Raw genomic sequence first — 17233 nt, 5'->3', positions numbered from 1 at the left:
AGATTTGCATGACTTACATGCTTTTTTTGGTTTTTGCTTTTTCTGGACATTAATTATATGGGAAAATCAGTTTCACCACTAAAAATGTATCTCCAAATGAGGTTCATATGCAGTTAGGTTTTCCGTTTTAGAAGTCAGCTGTCTATGTAGAAAGTAGACCGCATAACAATTCATAAGCCTGTTCTTAAGTGATGAAAAAGTGATCCCAAATTGTAGTTGTGCCATCTTAATAAATGCACATTCTTATGCATAAAGAACCCAGTGACAGAAATTAACTACGCGTCTGTGCAAAAAATGCCACTGAAAGTAAAAAAAAAAAAAAATGCTCCAGATGTGAAGCCCCAATGGCCCCATAATAAATATTGTTTTATTAGTTTTGTTACAATATTTAATATATTTCATAAAATTTTACACTATAGGCCTAAATAGTTGTGAGTTAAGACACTGCGGTGACCAATAAAAAAATAATAGTATACTGAAGTATTTGACATAAATTAACAAATATGTTGTTATATGTTCCCCCCAAAAAAGTCACTGAAAATCAATTCCATAGAAAATTTTGGTGCTTAGTAAAAAGTTAAATTGCTAATTTCTGTCACTAAGTGAATCCACTAGTATCTTAAGTGAGCGAAAGGAAAAAAAAAAAAAAGTCCCTGTCCCTCCCTGACATGTGTCATGTAATTGGCTAACAAGCTCCAATTTCATTTCACACCACAGAAGGCAGAGGTGTGGAGACGGACAGAGGGAGAAATGTATTATGAATTATTAAAAGCCATATGTGGTAAATTGCAGCCTGCTGTACTCTACCCCGCAGCGACACACAGATGGTTGGTATAAGAACCCTATGCTAGTTGCGAAATATTAAACAGGCCAACCTTTTGCTAAAGACACTGCGGTAGCCATCAAGCCAAAGTGTCTTTTTTTGTCTCTCACTGAGTTTGAGAACATCATTCAGTCTTTAAGCCTACGTTTGGTATTGCTTGGAAGCAAATCATTTGTTCTTCATCTCTGACAGTAATCCTGTTTAGACTTTAAAATTGGGTTTCTTAATAAGATGAAATGGGGGGGGGGGGCATTTGCAATTTGATCACTATATATTTATAGACTATGTTTAAAAGTGTGGTTAGTAAGATTTTTTTTTAAACCTAAGAAATTATATTTAGCAAGAATGCATTAAATTGATCAGAAGTGACAGTAAAGCCTTTTACAGTCTTACAAAAGATTTCTGTCTGAAATCAAAGAATTCTGGACAAAAATGTATCTCTGTTTCTACAATAATATTCAGAAGCACACCTGTTTTCAACATTGATCATAATTAAATGCTTCTTGAGCACCAAATCAGCATGTTAGAATGAATCTTCATGTGAAGGATCATGTGACACTAAAGAGTAATGGCTGCTGAATATTCAGCTTTGTCATGATAGGAATAAATAGGGAAAAAAATAATAATAGAAAAATTTGTACAAATTTAAATCATATTGTGTAATATGATTAAATAAGTAATTTTTTTTAGATTTTTACCCTGTGTTTATACCAGTTTATCATCTATTCTCTTCTGTCTGTTCTCATATTCATATTGAACTACATTAATTTACTCCATCCAAGATTAAAATAATTCTAAACAATGTGAACTCTAGTTCACACATACAGTTTGAGATCATAAAAATATATGTACATATAACTTATATACAAATTCTTTACAACTATACAGATATACAGTAGTTGATCTTTATTTACTGACTTGTTTTGTTTGTTATTTCAGCTTGACAAATATTAATTTTGCTCTTGGTGTGAATAGACAATTTGTCTGTGCGTCATTTTGTTTATTTGCATTACACTTGATGCGAAAAGGCCTCAGAAAAGTTTCTCATTTCGTATGCTAAGAGGTTGTTTACAAAGAAGACTTTGAGGCAAATCAGAAAAAAAAAATATATATATATAAATCTAGTCTGTTTCTGAGTCCCAAGGAGAGGATTGAAAAAGATGAGGAAACATTAACATTTTAAGTGGGCCTCAGGGAAAAATCTAAAAATGTATAAGACCCCTATAGCTGACCATGCATGGCTATAAAAAGGACTTAAAGATGAGGAACATCACAAGCAATCTGTCAGAAGAAGCCTCCATAAAAGTATAAATTAGAGATTAAAAGTCTTGCATTAAACATTCAGCATGACCTTTCATCCTGCTAACCAGCATAGTGCTCTCTTCCTCCAGTGAAGTCTCGAAGCTTTTGTTTAAAATCAAAATAGATTCACTACAGGAAATTTGCTTGGGTGAAGTTTTATTTAGAAACAAAATGATAGTTTGTCTGCTGCAGTGTTTGTAACCATGGCTCTGGTTACAAAATGTCTGACAAAATATGACTAAGAGTTTTATGAGACTGCAGTGATTTGTTTTTTCCTTCTTGTTTCAGGACGGTGAAGGGCATCTAAATACTATTCCTCCTTGTAGTTTTGAGGTACGTTGCTGTGTTTTTACAAAATACAGAGTCCTGCCTCTGGAAAAAGCTTAGGCTGGCTTGGTTATATGTTGCAAAATACATTTGTAAAACATGGATATTAATAGACCTACACATTTTACATGTACAGAATATATTAGTGATGTCTTTTATTCATCGTGCATGTATAAAAATAATTTATTGTGACTGATAAATGCTCACATTTTGATTGGTGGTGATGATGCTAGTTCAGAAGCCCCTTGCCATGAATATTTGCCTGATTTAGATAGAACTAGTTAATTTTAAGCAAGACTGTGGATTGAGCCACGTGTACAGTTTGTGATGGCTTGTACATCTCTGAAACACTGGTTCCTCACTATATGTACATGGAAACCAACACCGATGTTGCTAAGAGACCATGTTAAAGGATAGCGGTTATTCTAGACAGCATTCCATCTTTAGCATTCTGGGTAGAGGTTAGATTCCATAAATGATTTTTCCCACTTTGGAGAGGAAAGTCTGAAGTTGAGGCTCTGGTGCTGAGAGCCACACACACTGAGGAGCGTGTACTGGGCGGTTGCCCTTGGCTGCTCTGCTGGAAAGTTGACCGTTATGTGGTGGTAAATAAATGCAGACTCATTCTACTGCTGGTCAGGGTTCATTCACACCACTCGCTGGACAAACATAGGGTTATACAACTTGTCTTAGGTAACTCTGTTTCCCTTGCTAAAAAGGCCATTACTTCACTGAGTGAAATGTGTGGACGGTCTGTACCTTTGGAACTGAGACGTGACATGTTTCCTCTGGTGTGTGTGAAGGTGGATAGGCGTGTTTGTTTCCGACACCAAAGACTTAATCTCCACTGAAAGAGTTCTGAGTGACACATCCTCAAACAAGCATAGAATGATGCCACTAAAGTCAATGTCAAATGTTTCAGTTTTACATAGTCAGTCTTTGAATTTGGTATACTTGTCTATAAACTGCTATAAATTATCTAGATCAGCGAATTGTGTTTTAGGATTTATAAAATCTGCTATTAAATCACACCAATAATAAATAAGGAGATGTAATAAAGTGTTATAATTGGGTAAGTAAAGAACCGGGGAATAAAGTTTTTTTTTTTTGTTTGTTTCTTCTCTGGTTTTCTTTCACAGAGTTTAGGTAGTATGGCTAATGTTTACTCAATCCTGCCACCTGAAGGCAGCCAATGGGATTGCAGCCAAGAAAACACAACGTGCATCTATATGCCGAATTACCAGACTGTCACTGTCCTTCTGAAACCTCATCACACCGTCACTGATGTCCTGGCTGAGACCTGCAGGGTAAGATCAGTGAATTCAAAAATCCACCTCTGTGTTTTGGCATAGTGTTCAGGTTAATTGTCTTGATTTACCAACACACCCATTTTAATTTGTCAACTCCTGCATTGTTTCTAATTACTTTACACTTGTGCCTGTTATGTCTAAATCAACACAGACGCAGACACATCATAATGTTTGTATGTGTTAGCATACTTCACTGCTGAGATTACCTGAGGCTATGGGTGTCATTATAATATAATTATTTTAATATTATTGCTCCTTTGTTGGTTTTGATTGCTTCTATTGTCCTCATTTGTAAGTCGCTTTGGATAAAAGTGTCTGTTAAATGACTAAATATAAATAATAGACTGCATCTAGGGAAATTCATTAATAGATGACATCATGCCCTCTTCATAACAGCTGTGTTATGGCTTTTCTCACAAAAATTAATTTCACAGAGTTTATTTGATAAAAAAAAAAAACTTAAAAATAGTAAATGTAATGAAATATTATTACAATTTAAAATGGCTCTTTTCAATTTTAATTTTAATATTTCATCAGTGTCAAAATTCTTCAGAAATCATTCTCAAATGCTGGTGCTCAAGAAACATTTATTATTATTATTATCAGTAAATAGAAGTAGCTTTATACAGAATATATATATATATATATATAGTATGTGGAAAGAGCTGCATCTTAAAATAGATTTTCTTCTTATAGCTCATGGGCCTGGACCCTAGCCTACACTTCTTAAGGCTGAGAAGATGTGTAGGAGACAGGATGGAGGTATCAACCCCATCAGCTGATGAGCTCCTGCAGGACTTGGTAAGATATTGATAATGGCAAAGCTTGATGTGCAGCAGCTGGATCACAGCCCAGTTTATAAAAAGCAGAGTTGTTAAATGCATGATTGCTCACTTATCTACACTTCTTTCTCACCTTAGTCATATGACGATTTGGAGGTCAGCCAGCTGAATGTCTACACTCTGCACATGTCTAGACCTAGTCTAACTGGAGACTTTGGTAAGCAAGTCATTGCAAAGGGGAAATTTAAGTGGGTACTGATGGCAGTTTATGATGCATTATGATTTTTTTCTTGTCCTCAAGGCTTTGCTGTTACAGGCTATGTAGACAACCTGAAAAACAGCCGTATCGCTGTCACAGAAGTTCTCCCTGAGGGGCTTGCTTTCAGCAAAGGTACTTTTGCTTGTGCACTTATTGCTTTAATAGGTTGCATTTATTTGGATATGCTGGAAACACCTTTTTGATATTTGAACAATGACCAAAAGATTTTTTTTATTTTTTCACATACTGCCTTTGGAAGGGTGTTATAACCTTTGTTTCCTTCACTCCTGTTGTTTTATATAACTGATAGGTCTGAGGCCCGGTGATGAGATCATGGTTATAAATGGTTGTGAAGTGTCTTCTCTGGACCTGGCTCTGATACAGACTTTATTCAATGATCAGAGTCTGCAACTGACTGTGAAACGTCATCCACCCTCCATTCAGCACAATAGAGATACTACTGCAAACACACAGTCTCTGCACAGGGTTAACCTCCAAAACCACCAAAGAGCCAAGTCCTCAACAGGTACAAGACACATAGTTACACATGAGTGATTATGAGGTGCATGTTATTCCAGAAAAATGTTTGATGCCTGTGTGCAGCTCAAGTTTTGTGTCAAAGATCAACTAGGTAGTGCATTCTCTATCTTCACTAACTGCATACGTACTCTCTCAACTGTGCATTATACAGAGTGTAATATGTGAAATGAAGTGTACCCGGGCCTAAGGTTAACTACATGGACTTACAGCTCCAAAACAATTTATTTTCCAGCAGTGCAACATTTTGACCAGTCAGGTCTTCATCAGACACAGTACCCTTGTGAAGTGAAATGCATCTGAACCCAGTTTGGATTTTAGGATGTGCACTCCTTTTTGCATTTCTTTGAAATACATGAAAATGGATTTTGAATTAGTTTCAATGGTTAGTACCAAGTTATTCATTATTAATTTATACTTAATTATAACAACATCAACTAAGCCCTCTCATTCACCTCCACACAAACATCTGAGACCACTTCATGATTCAGTCAATTTTCAGTAGTTAAAGTCAAGTCCCAAGATCCCCTATTCAGTATTACTCGGATACATCACATTTAAGAAATGAATTGGGTTGTAATAAACTTGAACCGCTTTCAGATGATTACTTTCTAAAAACAAATTTCTAAGAACATGCAGTTTGTTAACCACATTCTAAATTACATATAAGCAGTCTAATTCACTAATTGCAAGCTTACAAGTCAGTTCACTTTTTTATATAGTTCTGTGCTGCTCTTTTTTTTTTATGTAGTTGAAACATAATGAAATAGAGACATACAGCAAACACATTAGGCACCTACATTTCACACCTGCATGACAGCTGGTGCGAAAGAGAGTATCGCTTTCTTGCTAGCGTTATACTTCTTTTCGACATGATAATTGAAAAGAAGTCTGTTGACACGCTGTTACTAACAGATTCTGACTGTTCAGGTCCACAATAAGGCACTAAAACCAACTTGCTGAAAAATGAATTCTAAAAATACAAGTTTCCAATGTAATGTGGCAGTTGTTTTTTTTTCAATCGAGCATGGCCTAAATATACTGTATCTTTGACAACTTTGTCTTTACTTGTTATGCATTCAGAACTCACTGTTGTAGACATTTAACACTTGTCACACCTCACTTGTAAACTTCCTCCCCAAATTTCCTTCCCCTGACTTCCTCAGACTGTCTGTACTATCTTAGTCATTTATAAAAGTGATAAACAGAAAGCAGTCTATATACTGTGAGCAGGAACGGTGTTGCGTGCTGGTCTTGAACCCTGGCTGCGTTTGTCCTTGCATGGTAGGTGTCTGACAGAATGAACATCACAGCACATTTGCTGTTACATTTAATTCTATTGTATTATCAGTGATTATTTGTTCTAAATTACGGAACATGTTTCATGAGCAGTGAGTTTCATGTACAGAGCTGGGGTTACTCAAGAGTGTTTTGTAAGACCAAATTATTTATTTATTTATTTATTTATTTGTACATAATATCTGTTAAAGGTTTGGGTTCCACTTTATTATAGGGGTCTTAACTAATTATTAAGTTTACATTAAGTGCTAACTTCTTGGTACGCACATGTTAAACATTTGATGCAATGCGTATGTTTTGGAAAATTATTGCCAGATTATGGTCAACAGTGTAAAAACCTTTTCTAATTGTGTGCAGGTACTTTGATTTTAAACACAGTGTAACAGCATTACATACAAATAAGTAGTTGAAGACACCTAATAAAAAGTGGGTCTGAGGTAATGTTTTGCAGCATTGCAGTACAGTATGTATGAATATACAGCTATATATCTTTAATTTCTTATTATTGGTTCATGTCCAAATCAGTACAGATTACTTCAGTAGTATCTGCTGACCCTGTATTATTGATTATACAAAATCAAGCAAAATGTCTGGCTTGGAAAGACATGATGGATATATCACACACTAAAAAAAACACAAAATCAAAACACACCAATTTAAAACAAAATAAAAAAAAAAACACCTTATTATTAGTTGTTTAGCATTTCTGGGCAGTTCTGCAGCTACAGTAACAGACCTGTTTGACCAAGTCAGTTCAGGCACCATTTCATTTGTTTCTAGGAACCACATTTTAAAACACTGTCTTCCTTCCCTCAAACCACCACTGTACACAATGGAATATGTTTTCGATCCTCGCTTCATTGTGTCACCTGTATATTAATGAAATTAATCCACAGCTAAATAGCCTTAGGTAGACAAAAATTCTGTAATAAAGAGTATTGAAAGTTGTGAAAATTACATGAAATTCACCTTTATAAAGTGAGTGCCATTGTTAAGACTGTCTGTCCCACACAGCCTCATTTTCATTTTCATCACATACAAGAAAAGTAAGAAGAGGAGAGGGGCAGTTGAGAGAGTGTACACCATAAGACTAGTCAGATTTAAAACAAGCTGATTTCTGTCATAGAGTCTGCAACTAGCTGGGGACCCCTTGTTTCATAAGACTTGAAATCGAACAATCTTCAGTGATCTTGCAGTGTGCACTTGGCTATAGGGGCTTCAAACCAATGTAAAAATGTAAGCTCTTTAGTGAAATTGATGCTGTCCGACTGCAAGCCAAATCACACATCTGCTGCATCATGTATCCATAACACAATGCATCATAGATTGCTCTTGGTACAGCAGGCTGAAAAAAGAAATGGGAATATTCAGTATTTAGAATAAAAAAGTATGTCAGGACACTTGTCAAGAACAAAGGTGTAGTTTCTCTCTGTAATTTTTAACACAAAAACATGATTAGTTACTTAGGATTCAGTTAGTTACCTATGGATAATACTTAACTTGAAATTCACCCCTATTAAAAAAAACTTAAACTTAAAATCTTGTGTGATGCTTTCGCTTTGGCCACACCGGGACACTGCCCATGCTTGAGTGCACCTTCATTGTAGTGTGAGTAATAAGTCATAATCTTTTATAATCAGGGCTTTCATTAGATACATCAAAACAAATGACTTCTATGTTTTCTAAAATATGAGTGTTTCCACTCAAAAGAGAACAAGTACATGCAATGGTTTTCCTGTGTAGTTGTTTGCAGCAAGCCTCTGTTCTTGTCACTGAAACCACCCTTCAGACTTCATTTAGCAACACAGGGCACAACCATGGTAAAGCAACAACTTGCACAACCATCAAGAATTTGTGGCATCAAGAAGTTCAAAAGTGATATAAAGTACCCCGCGAAAAGCAGAGACAGTTTTTGGTTGAAGATTATGTTCTCCACAGAAATAATCAAAAGTGCAGAAATAAGAATATTTTACCTATTCATTTTGTCTTAGATAAGGCACTGGTAAGCATTTGGCATTTTTGTTTGTATTTTGATCATCTTTGTTCTGTATTAACAAACTATGAAGTAATTTGGTGTTATTGGTCTGTATGATATTTTTCTCAGTACCAGCCGGGTGAGCACTATTGAGGGGTCTGTTTCTGCCATGTACTTGTCCTCCTGTTGTTGTGCATCTGGGCCATTCACTTCTTACTCTGTCCTGGTTAGATCTGATTTACCTCTTCTTTCAGGAGAGTAGTGCTGGGAATAGGCCTATTTTCTGAAGAACAACAGTTTATGAATTGCTAGAAGAATTAGTTTCTTGTTGGCCATTTACAAGAAGCAAACGTAACTTGCAAGAAATTCTAGGGTACTGAATACTTAAGCAGCCAATGCTGCAATCAGGTACTAAAGTTATACCTTTAAAATTATTTTTAATGAATATGTAACTGTTTTCAGAGTAATCTAGAGTAATGGCTGCTGAAAATTAGGCTTTTCCATCACACCAAGGCATTTTTAGTGTGTGTGTGTATATATATATATATATATATATATATATATATATATATATATATATATATATATATATATATATATATATATATATATATATAATATATATATATATATTATATTTAAAACAAACATTACACTGTTTAACATATAATACATTTGTGTAAATAATGTAGCATACAGTAGCTGCTGGAACTTCTATATGTCTGTGGAGGCGCTGTAGTGCCAGATATGTTGAAGCCATTACAAAAAGATTTTCGGTAACTGCACAGAATTGAGAAGAGCACTATACAATACTGAGACAATCTGCTTTGCTTGATTTTCAGCAAAAAATGTGACACGCTTGACATTAGCAAAGAGATCCCATATTTTATAAGTCTTGTAACATTTAGAGAGAATTTCACGTTTTGACCCAGGTTCTGCTTTTTGGTTAAACATTGCAATTTTTGTGTGCGTGTGTGTTTTTTTTTATTTATTTTTTTTCATTATTATTATTTTGTGTCTGTGTGTTTTACAACACAAACTGTAACACAACTTCTCAAATCTCAAAAATTGGAACTGGTGAATTGAATGTGGTACATTTCTTTGCAAATCTCTACAATTCCAATACAGTGCTGCATACAGTTTTTTACTGTTAGCATCTTTACTTGTGTATGTGACACATTGCTTACAATTTCTTTCTCCTCAGATGTGTCCTGTGTGGCAGAAAACTTAGGCCTTGCTGTAGATGATGGTTTTCAGAATCCATACCACAAACATCGAACAGTTCAGCACAGCAAGGTAAAGAATAATCCAAGTCTGTTTTTATCTAATTCTTCAGTTCCACAAATGCTGATGGTTTATCGTTTTGCTTGCAAAGTGGGATGCTCACAGATGTCCCCTGAATGAAAACAGATCAGTAAACATGCTAAATAATGTTTTAATATCTAAAAGTTTTCTGTGAGTGTTATGGGATAAAATTATTATGGAACAGTAGGATTAGCGTAATATAAAACAGTAGAAGCACATGAAAAAAATACCTAAAGAAGATACCAAAACAAATGTGTGTTTTGTGTATGTGCATCTTGAGCAGCAGCTGCATTGTCAAAGCTCGTCTGCCAGTGTTCGTTATCACTTAGTAATTAGCCTCTTCATGGATCTTTGGCCTTCACACTGCTTGCTTATTACTGTCACCAGCACAAGAGATTGTATTTATACTGAAGGCTAAACACACAAAAAATAAGAGTTACAGAAACACTCACAGAACTTGACTAATCCTCACATGCTGAGCTGAAGGATGTCATAGACGTCTCAGAGATGCATGTATGTTTTTGTGTACAGACAATGCTTTAACACTGCACATGGGTTCTCCTTGAATTCCATCACCCCCTTTCACACACCAATCCCACATATTCTACATTCCCCCAATTCACAGACCATAAACACATTTTAAAAATAATAATTACAAAAAAACTTCCAAAACTTTAATAAAATTGCAACTTAGTTGAGTTGCTAAAACACAAGTAGCTGACTAGACATTTTCATTACAGGCAGGTGTACAGGTGTACCTAATAAAGAAGTGAAAATGCGTTGAAAATGTTTGTGTGCATGGAAGTTTTGGTGTTTGCTTATAGACATGCTGTACAAAGTCGTTTGTGGAATCCTGGTTTACCTTGTGTTTGTTTATATTTTCATAAAAAAGATGATTTGAATGTACCATGAAGATGTTTTAATGTCTGCTTGTTTCTTTAGCTGAGCACAGTAAACAAGAGGTCTCTTATGCTATGTTTACAAGTTTTTCTCTTGCTTTTTTAAAAAGTTTCACGTATACACGGCAAAGTTTTCAAAACAATTCGTATGCCAAGCCAGTAGTTGGCACTGTCACCTTGTTAGTAAACAGTACCTGTAGGGAAGTGACGATTATATGTTGTATATGATGCATCTACGCTGTTGGTTGTAATATTGGTGAAGTAAATCCACACTTTGCTGAAGAAGCATTAGCGACACATACTGTGCATGTCTATAGACCTAACACGTACTACGCACTTCTTCAACCCTTATTAGTACCTCCATTAGGGTTGAAGAGAGTGTAGTTTATATGATTGAAATAATGGTGTCACTATTTTCAAAGATTCCCGTTTTGGGTGTTTACATGGAAACGATAACTGTGGCGTTTTCAAAAACTTGGACTTTGAAACCCATTCGAAAAATATGGGCTTTCAGTCCTCAAAACACCGTCGTCGTGTGAACAAACAGGCCAAACACATAAAAAGTTTTCCGTTTTTGGCTGAAAATGTTGTCGTGTAAACGGCCCCTCAATCTATAGAGATTTATTTTTCTTTGTGTTGCAAGCCTGCTCCACTCTTGATGTGCAAATGTATTAATTAAAGGCTCATGTTGATGAGCTGCACTGCTAATTGCTTATTGCCTTCCCACACTAGAATAAATAACACAGAAAACCACTGAAAAATGTATGTTTAAAGATGGTCATAAAATGTTTTCACTCCAGTTTTCCAGATGGTGAATCCAAATTCTGAAAAGTGCATTTTTGCTCTACTGGAAGACAATTCTGCATGTTATGTTGCGATTTTTATATATTACGCATTGTAGGCTGTCTTACTGAGTTTATGTTAAGGCAGTCTCCTCTTTTGCAAAGCTTTTTTGCTTGTGGCTGTGAGAAACTTCAGTTATCATTCTATAATTGATCTGCTGAGGAGGTGGATTAGACGGGGGAGGGATCCTTTTTATTGTTTGCAGATGAACAACTGTGAGTCCCTATGCACATAGCAGTTCATAATACTCCTGTATCTGGGTCTGTTTGCACTTGAATTTATGAATTGCCAAAAGCTGTGAAGTGAGCTGTGTGAAACTGTTATCAGTGTCCATAGGAAACACATTTATTTTCTCACTTTGTAATTACTTGCATGAAGATTCTGTAAATTGATTTGATCATGATATGGCTGCCATCACAGGACACTAGATTAGTACCTCCATTAGGGTTGACGAGAGTGTAGTTTATATGATTGAAACAATGTGTCATTTTGTATAACTTTAAACTGTAGTGTGGTATATATGTGTTGTTACAGGCAGCATGTGTCTGTGTTTTCATTGTCATTATTTGTATGTTTGGTAACACTTTAGTATAGGGACTAATTCTCACTATTAACTAGTTGCTTAACAAGCCTATTGTTAACACATTGGCTGTTTATTCGTACTTATAAAGCACATATTCTGCATGACCATATTTTACATCCCAAATCCTACCCAATACCTAAAACTAACAACTACCTACTAACTATTAGTAAGCAGCAAATTTGGAGTTTATTCAGGCAAAAGTCATAGTTAATGGTTTGTTAATAATGAGAATTGTACCTTAAAATAAAGTGTGACCGGGTTTTGGCTACCACTTTCCAATCTTCTCCAACTTTTTGATCTATTGAGTTTTGAGTGTTATCCTTCTGGAAAATGACAGTCCATTTCATAACCTCCAAAGAAAACCCTCTAAAATTCCTCCACTGTGCTTTGTGGATATACAGTAAGCGTGTGTGTGTGTGTGTGTGTGTGTGTGTGTGTGTAATTATACACCTTCAGTGCTATCCTTCAGCACGAAGATGTAGTCCCTGACATGTAAAGCCTGTTCATGTACCTACTGTTTAAAATAGTGCTGTCAAATGATTAATCGCAATTAATTGCATCCGATATAAAAGTTTTTGTTTACATACTATGTGTGTGTGTACTGTATATATATTTATGTATATATGAATACACACACATGCATGTATATATTTCAGAAAATTATTAAATATATTTATTTATAATATAAATTATATGAATATAAATATAGACATATAACCACATGTAAATATTTTCAAAATATACACTGTATGTGTGTGTATTTATGTATAGATACTAAATATACACAGAACACACACATATATTATGCAAACAAAAACTTTTATTTTGGATGCAATTAATCGCAGTTTATCACTTGACAGCACTAGTTTAAAACATTGTAGTTGTTACCATATAGTGTGTTTTAGTCTGAAACTCTGTATGGACTTTACTGGCATCCAGGACAGAAGCAATCCACTTCAAACAAAGGTATCCCCCCCCCCCCCAAATTCTCTCTGTTGCACCTGTTTCCTAAATTCTGGTACTGTGTCTTCATCTGCCATTAAGAGACAGATCAAGAAATGAACCTTATTCATGGGCAAAGGGGCTGTAGTATCTGGGAAGGCTCTTTAATATTAAGGTGTGAACTAGATCAGCTTTTAAGTTTACTTCATTTGCAGAAGAATTTGACAAGATATGCTTGAAGTTGGAAAGTCTTGATCATTCCAAAAATAGATTGTTGGCCTCAAAAACTTGTACACACAGCCAAGCAAAGTGTTCTCAAAAGCCAGTTTGGGAGCTACCCCATAATTTCCAATTACCAGACCCTCAGTGTTTACCATTGAACTAGGGGGATGGGAATGACTAAGACAGTCAGCATATGGCTGTGAGCTGACTAATAATCTGGGCTTATTTAACAGTCCTGTACACAGCCAGCGATTGGGAAGGGATCTGTAGAAGAAGAACACTACGAGCTTTGCCTATGGGATGGGGTCAGCTCCAATGGCAGAGCAGACCAAACGGGATGCCAAGCCATGCATCTACCTCACCTCGCTCATCGAGCTCTGCCTCTGTGAGCACTCGCCGGTCGAGGTTCTCTGTTCCTTCCTTGCCATGTGCTGGTTCTGGCCAGACTGTGTTAAGGAAGGCAAGGATATCTTCTTTAACTCAACTCTTCTCACTCTACATCGGCTGCTCCAGAACAAGCTGGCCCGACTGCTGGAGGATATTGCTGCCTGCATGACCTGCCAGAATGGTGCAGAAGGATCGGTTTTCATGGTACCTGAAGCTCTTATATTTAGGGGGGATTGACTCCTAATCAGTTTTTACCAAATAATTTAATCTTGTTAATTGCATTGGTGTTGATATCTGAGGAATTAACATCGCTTAATTAACATCGAGTTAACATCACTTTCTTGTTTTCGCTGTAATCGGGCACATTATTTTGACAGATTTGGTTTCAATATTAAAACTTGCTTGAAATTGGATGATGATGAAGAAGAAGAATAGTTTCAAATATGCACTAGAGCATATAACTGCAAGTGCCGTTTGGATTGCCTGGCTATCCATGTCAATTTATGTGTGTGTCTCTTTATTTATCGGGCTTTAAAAAGGAGATGGCTACATGGCACAATTGCTGTAACCTCAGGGATGAATCACGGCCTGTCAGAGCTCTACTACAGCGTGACAGGACATTTTCCTCTGAGCAATGGCCAGTGCTTTCTCCAGGGACTTTACATCCTCTTGACTTCCCATACGTTTTTATTTTATTATGTTGTATGGGCAGCACTCAATGCAAGATCTTGTTAGTCTGGGTTTCCAGGAGTTAACACAATAAAATTAGTATGTCAGAATGGAAGTGCTGCAAGAGTTACTTGCTGTTTGTTGGTGGTGACTTGTTGAAGAGGGGAGTTCGCATTAATTTAACACCTTGCCCACAGAATATGCCAAATGAGGATAATCCTTCTCTTGGCAGATGTACAAGACCCTTAATCCTTCTGCCTCTCACAGTTCCTCTCCTGTGACCTTAGAGAAGTCACCACTGTTTGTTCTTTGTTATGGTTTCATTCAGCTAATAATAATAATAATTTCCTTTTGTTACATGAACTCTTTTTTTGTGCAGGTCGCTTTGGGTGATGTTGGTTTAATGAGTCTAATAGTATGTTTTCCAGCTGTAAACATGCTTTAGTGCAGAACTAGCCTTTAAGGATCTTTTAAGCAGGGTACGTTAACAGTCAATAAGTGCTATATGTGAATAAAAAATTGGGCAAATTATGCTTCTTAAACAATACAAAGTCCTTGAACATGCAGAGCATTACAAATTACACAAACCGTTGGTCCCAAGCCAAGATTATTCATACCCCCCCCCCCAAAGATAATTGTATTGTCCAGTATAATCTCATGTGTATTTTACGCAAAGTGTGGTTCTTTACTTACGTTTGCAATGATGCTGAAACATACTTTTTTTAATGTATTGACAGAAGTTTACACATTTACTTAATATGACATGATTTTTAACTTTTTTATCTATGCAACTTCTGCTGCCAACTTGTTTCTGATTACATAATGTTTAAGAAGACTACACTTTAAAAAACCTTTCTATAATTGTTTAACCCTTCCTTATGTAACATTTATTGTGTTTGTCGTGCTGTTAAAACTAGCCATAAAATACACCAATACATCCTTCCAGTCCAGATTGTTTCAGCATCAGTCAAAATGTAAAAAAATGTATGCTTTTGCTTTGTACCTTTTAATGTTACATACAGATGCCTATGTACTATATAAACATTCAGACCATGCTGTATTTTCTCATACCGTATCCTACTTTGCACTTTTAGGGGGGAAGAGAGTAGCAGGAAAATTGACTGTGGAAACAGAGCAGGGTAGAGACCACTCTGTCTTGCTATTCCTTGATATTCTAAAGCAATTGCACTGGTTGTAAAAGGTCTGAAGAGCAAATTTTATCTTCCACATGAGGAAAACAATCTTTTTTGTGTTGCCAGGGAAAGCAAAACTGAATAACCACCATGTGTAATGTGCATTACAAATAAACTTGACTTGTCATGTCTAGCTTTGCCTTGCCTAACAAGCACCAGATATGTTACAAGATAAAGACCTGTAACCACTAAATGATGAAATCTTGTACAAACACACTGTATGACTAATAATGTCTGAACAAATGACTGGTTGCATTAACCTAACTTTAACTTAAAATATATAAACTTGATTTACTTTTTGAATAATTTTCACTCAGGAATTGCTAGTAAATATTATAAAGAAATGGAAAGTAACAATGAATAAAGTAACAATGAATCAAGCGTGAAATTCTGAAGTAGAAACACTGAAATAGTATTTTCTTACTACAATAATCTCGAAAAATCATTTTTATATTGTATAAAGGTATCTGGTTTACAATGCTTTTCTTTATCAGAGTAAAGGATGTGCATATAAGGAATAATATAAATGTTTGTATAAATAAATTGCTTGCAAAAACTAAAAACAAACACTTTTCTACTTTATCAGAGTAAAGGATGCACATATAAGGAATAATATAAACTTTGTATAAATAAATTGCTTGCAGTTGTTTGTTTACAAATTAACAAAAAACCCTATGATCTAAAAGTGTTTGTTTGGTGCATGTTTAATGTGTTGTTTAGATCCTAGCAAGGTTTACTGTTACAAGATCTGTATTTGAAATAAACAACGCTCTGAGAGGCATCTCTGATCTCAGACTGGTTTATTTTGTCTACTGCGCAGAACCAGGCATCAGATGTAACGCTGTTTACTTAAATATGTTTTCACATTAATACTTCTAAGAATAGGATCTTTGCCTGAGAGCTGTGTGGTTGCCCAGAGCAAAGAACCGAGGAGAGTTCAGGCTGGATGATTTCAGACTATTTTTAAAAGCAGATCTATTTTTAAAAAATCTAATAAAATCATTGTCTTTTTCCTTCTCCTCTGTGACGGTGTAGTTCTGATTGATATTTTCAGGCAATTCTCTTTTCAGTATGTGTGGTAATGTCAGCCTTAGTGTTCACAGGCCATCCAGAAACGTTTCCATTGTGTTGATGTCATTGAAAGGCTAGGCTACTGGTAGTGTTTACAAACTATCTGAGCACTTCGTTATGTTCTCTGGAAACTGCAGTGGGGTCATGTGAGCCAGCAATTGATATGCAGATTTCAGTGGGCAGCAGCAGTTTCAGTATAGCGTCCATGTCCAAAAAACCTGCTAGTGATCTATTTTTAGGGCCTGTCAGAAAGCCCTAAGCTTTAAAAAGAAAGTGTAATAGGCCTAACATCAAGGATTTTGGAAATGCTCGATTGTTGACTTGGAAGAGGGAGACATGCCATGAGTTAAATTGGAGCAAGAATGTGATTGTGACAAAACCAGAGCTGAAGACTAACACAACAAACATGCCAGCTTTAAGGGTGGGCAAGATTAGAAGGAAGGGCTGTTCTCTGGCCAGAAGGACCAAGTTCCATTGCATAGCTGCCTGGAGGATACTTTATAGA

General features: G+C 35.8%; 1 protein-coding gene across 4 annotated transcripts in view; it reads left to right on the top strand.

Moving 5' to 3' along the window:
* tiam2a (TIAM Rac1 associated GEF 2a) overlaps positions 1-17233 on the top strand; it is a 79826-nt gene that overhangs the window by 48426 nt on the left and 14167 nt on the right. For 3 of the 4 annotated variants that reach the window (XM_042742839.1, XM_042742837.1, XM_042742838.1), the window contains exons 9-15: positions 2414-2458; positions 3592-3759; positions 4459-4563; positions 4683-4761; positions 4846-4935; positions 5114-5329; positions 9819-9910. In XM_042742839.1, the coding sequence (XP_042598773.1) occupies positions 2414-2458; positions 3592-3759; positions 4459-4563; positions 4683-4761; positions 4846-4935; positions 5114-5329; positions 9819-9910 (795 nt within the window). The remainder of the gene's footprint in view (positions 1-2413; positions 2459-3591; positions 3760-4458; positions 4564-4682; positions 4762-4845; positions 4936-5113; positions 5330-9818; positions 9911-17233) is intronic. The other variant, XM_042742840.1, reaches the window with a different exon arrangement.

The sequence above is a fragment of the Cyprinus carpio genome, chromosome B17 (assembly GCF_018340385.1).
Source record: "Cyprinus carpio isolate SPL01 chromosome B17, ASM1834038v1, whole genome shotgun sequence".
NCBI lineage: Eukaryota > Metazoa > Chordata > Actinopteri > Cypriniformes > Cyprinidae > Cyprinus > Cyprinus carpio.
Note: the sequence above shows the minus strand (reverse complement) of the source record. Positions and strands in the feature narration are given on the sequence as shown.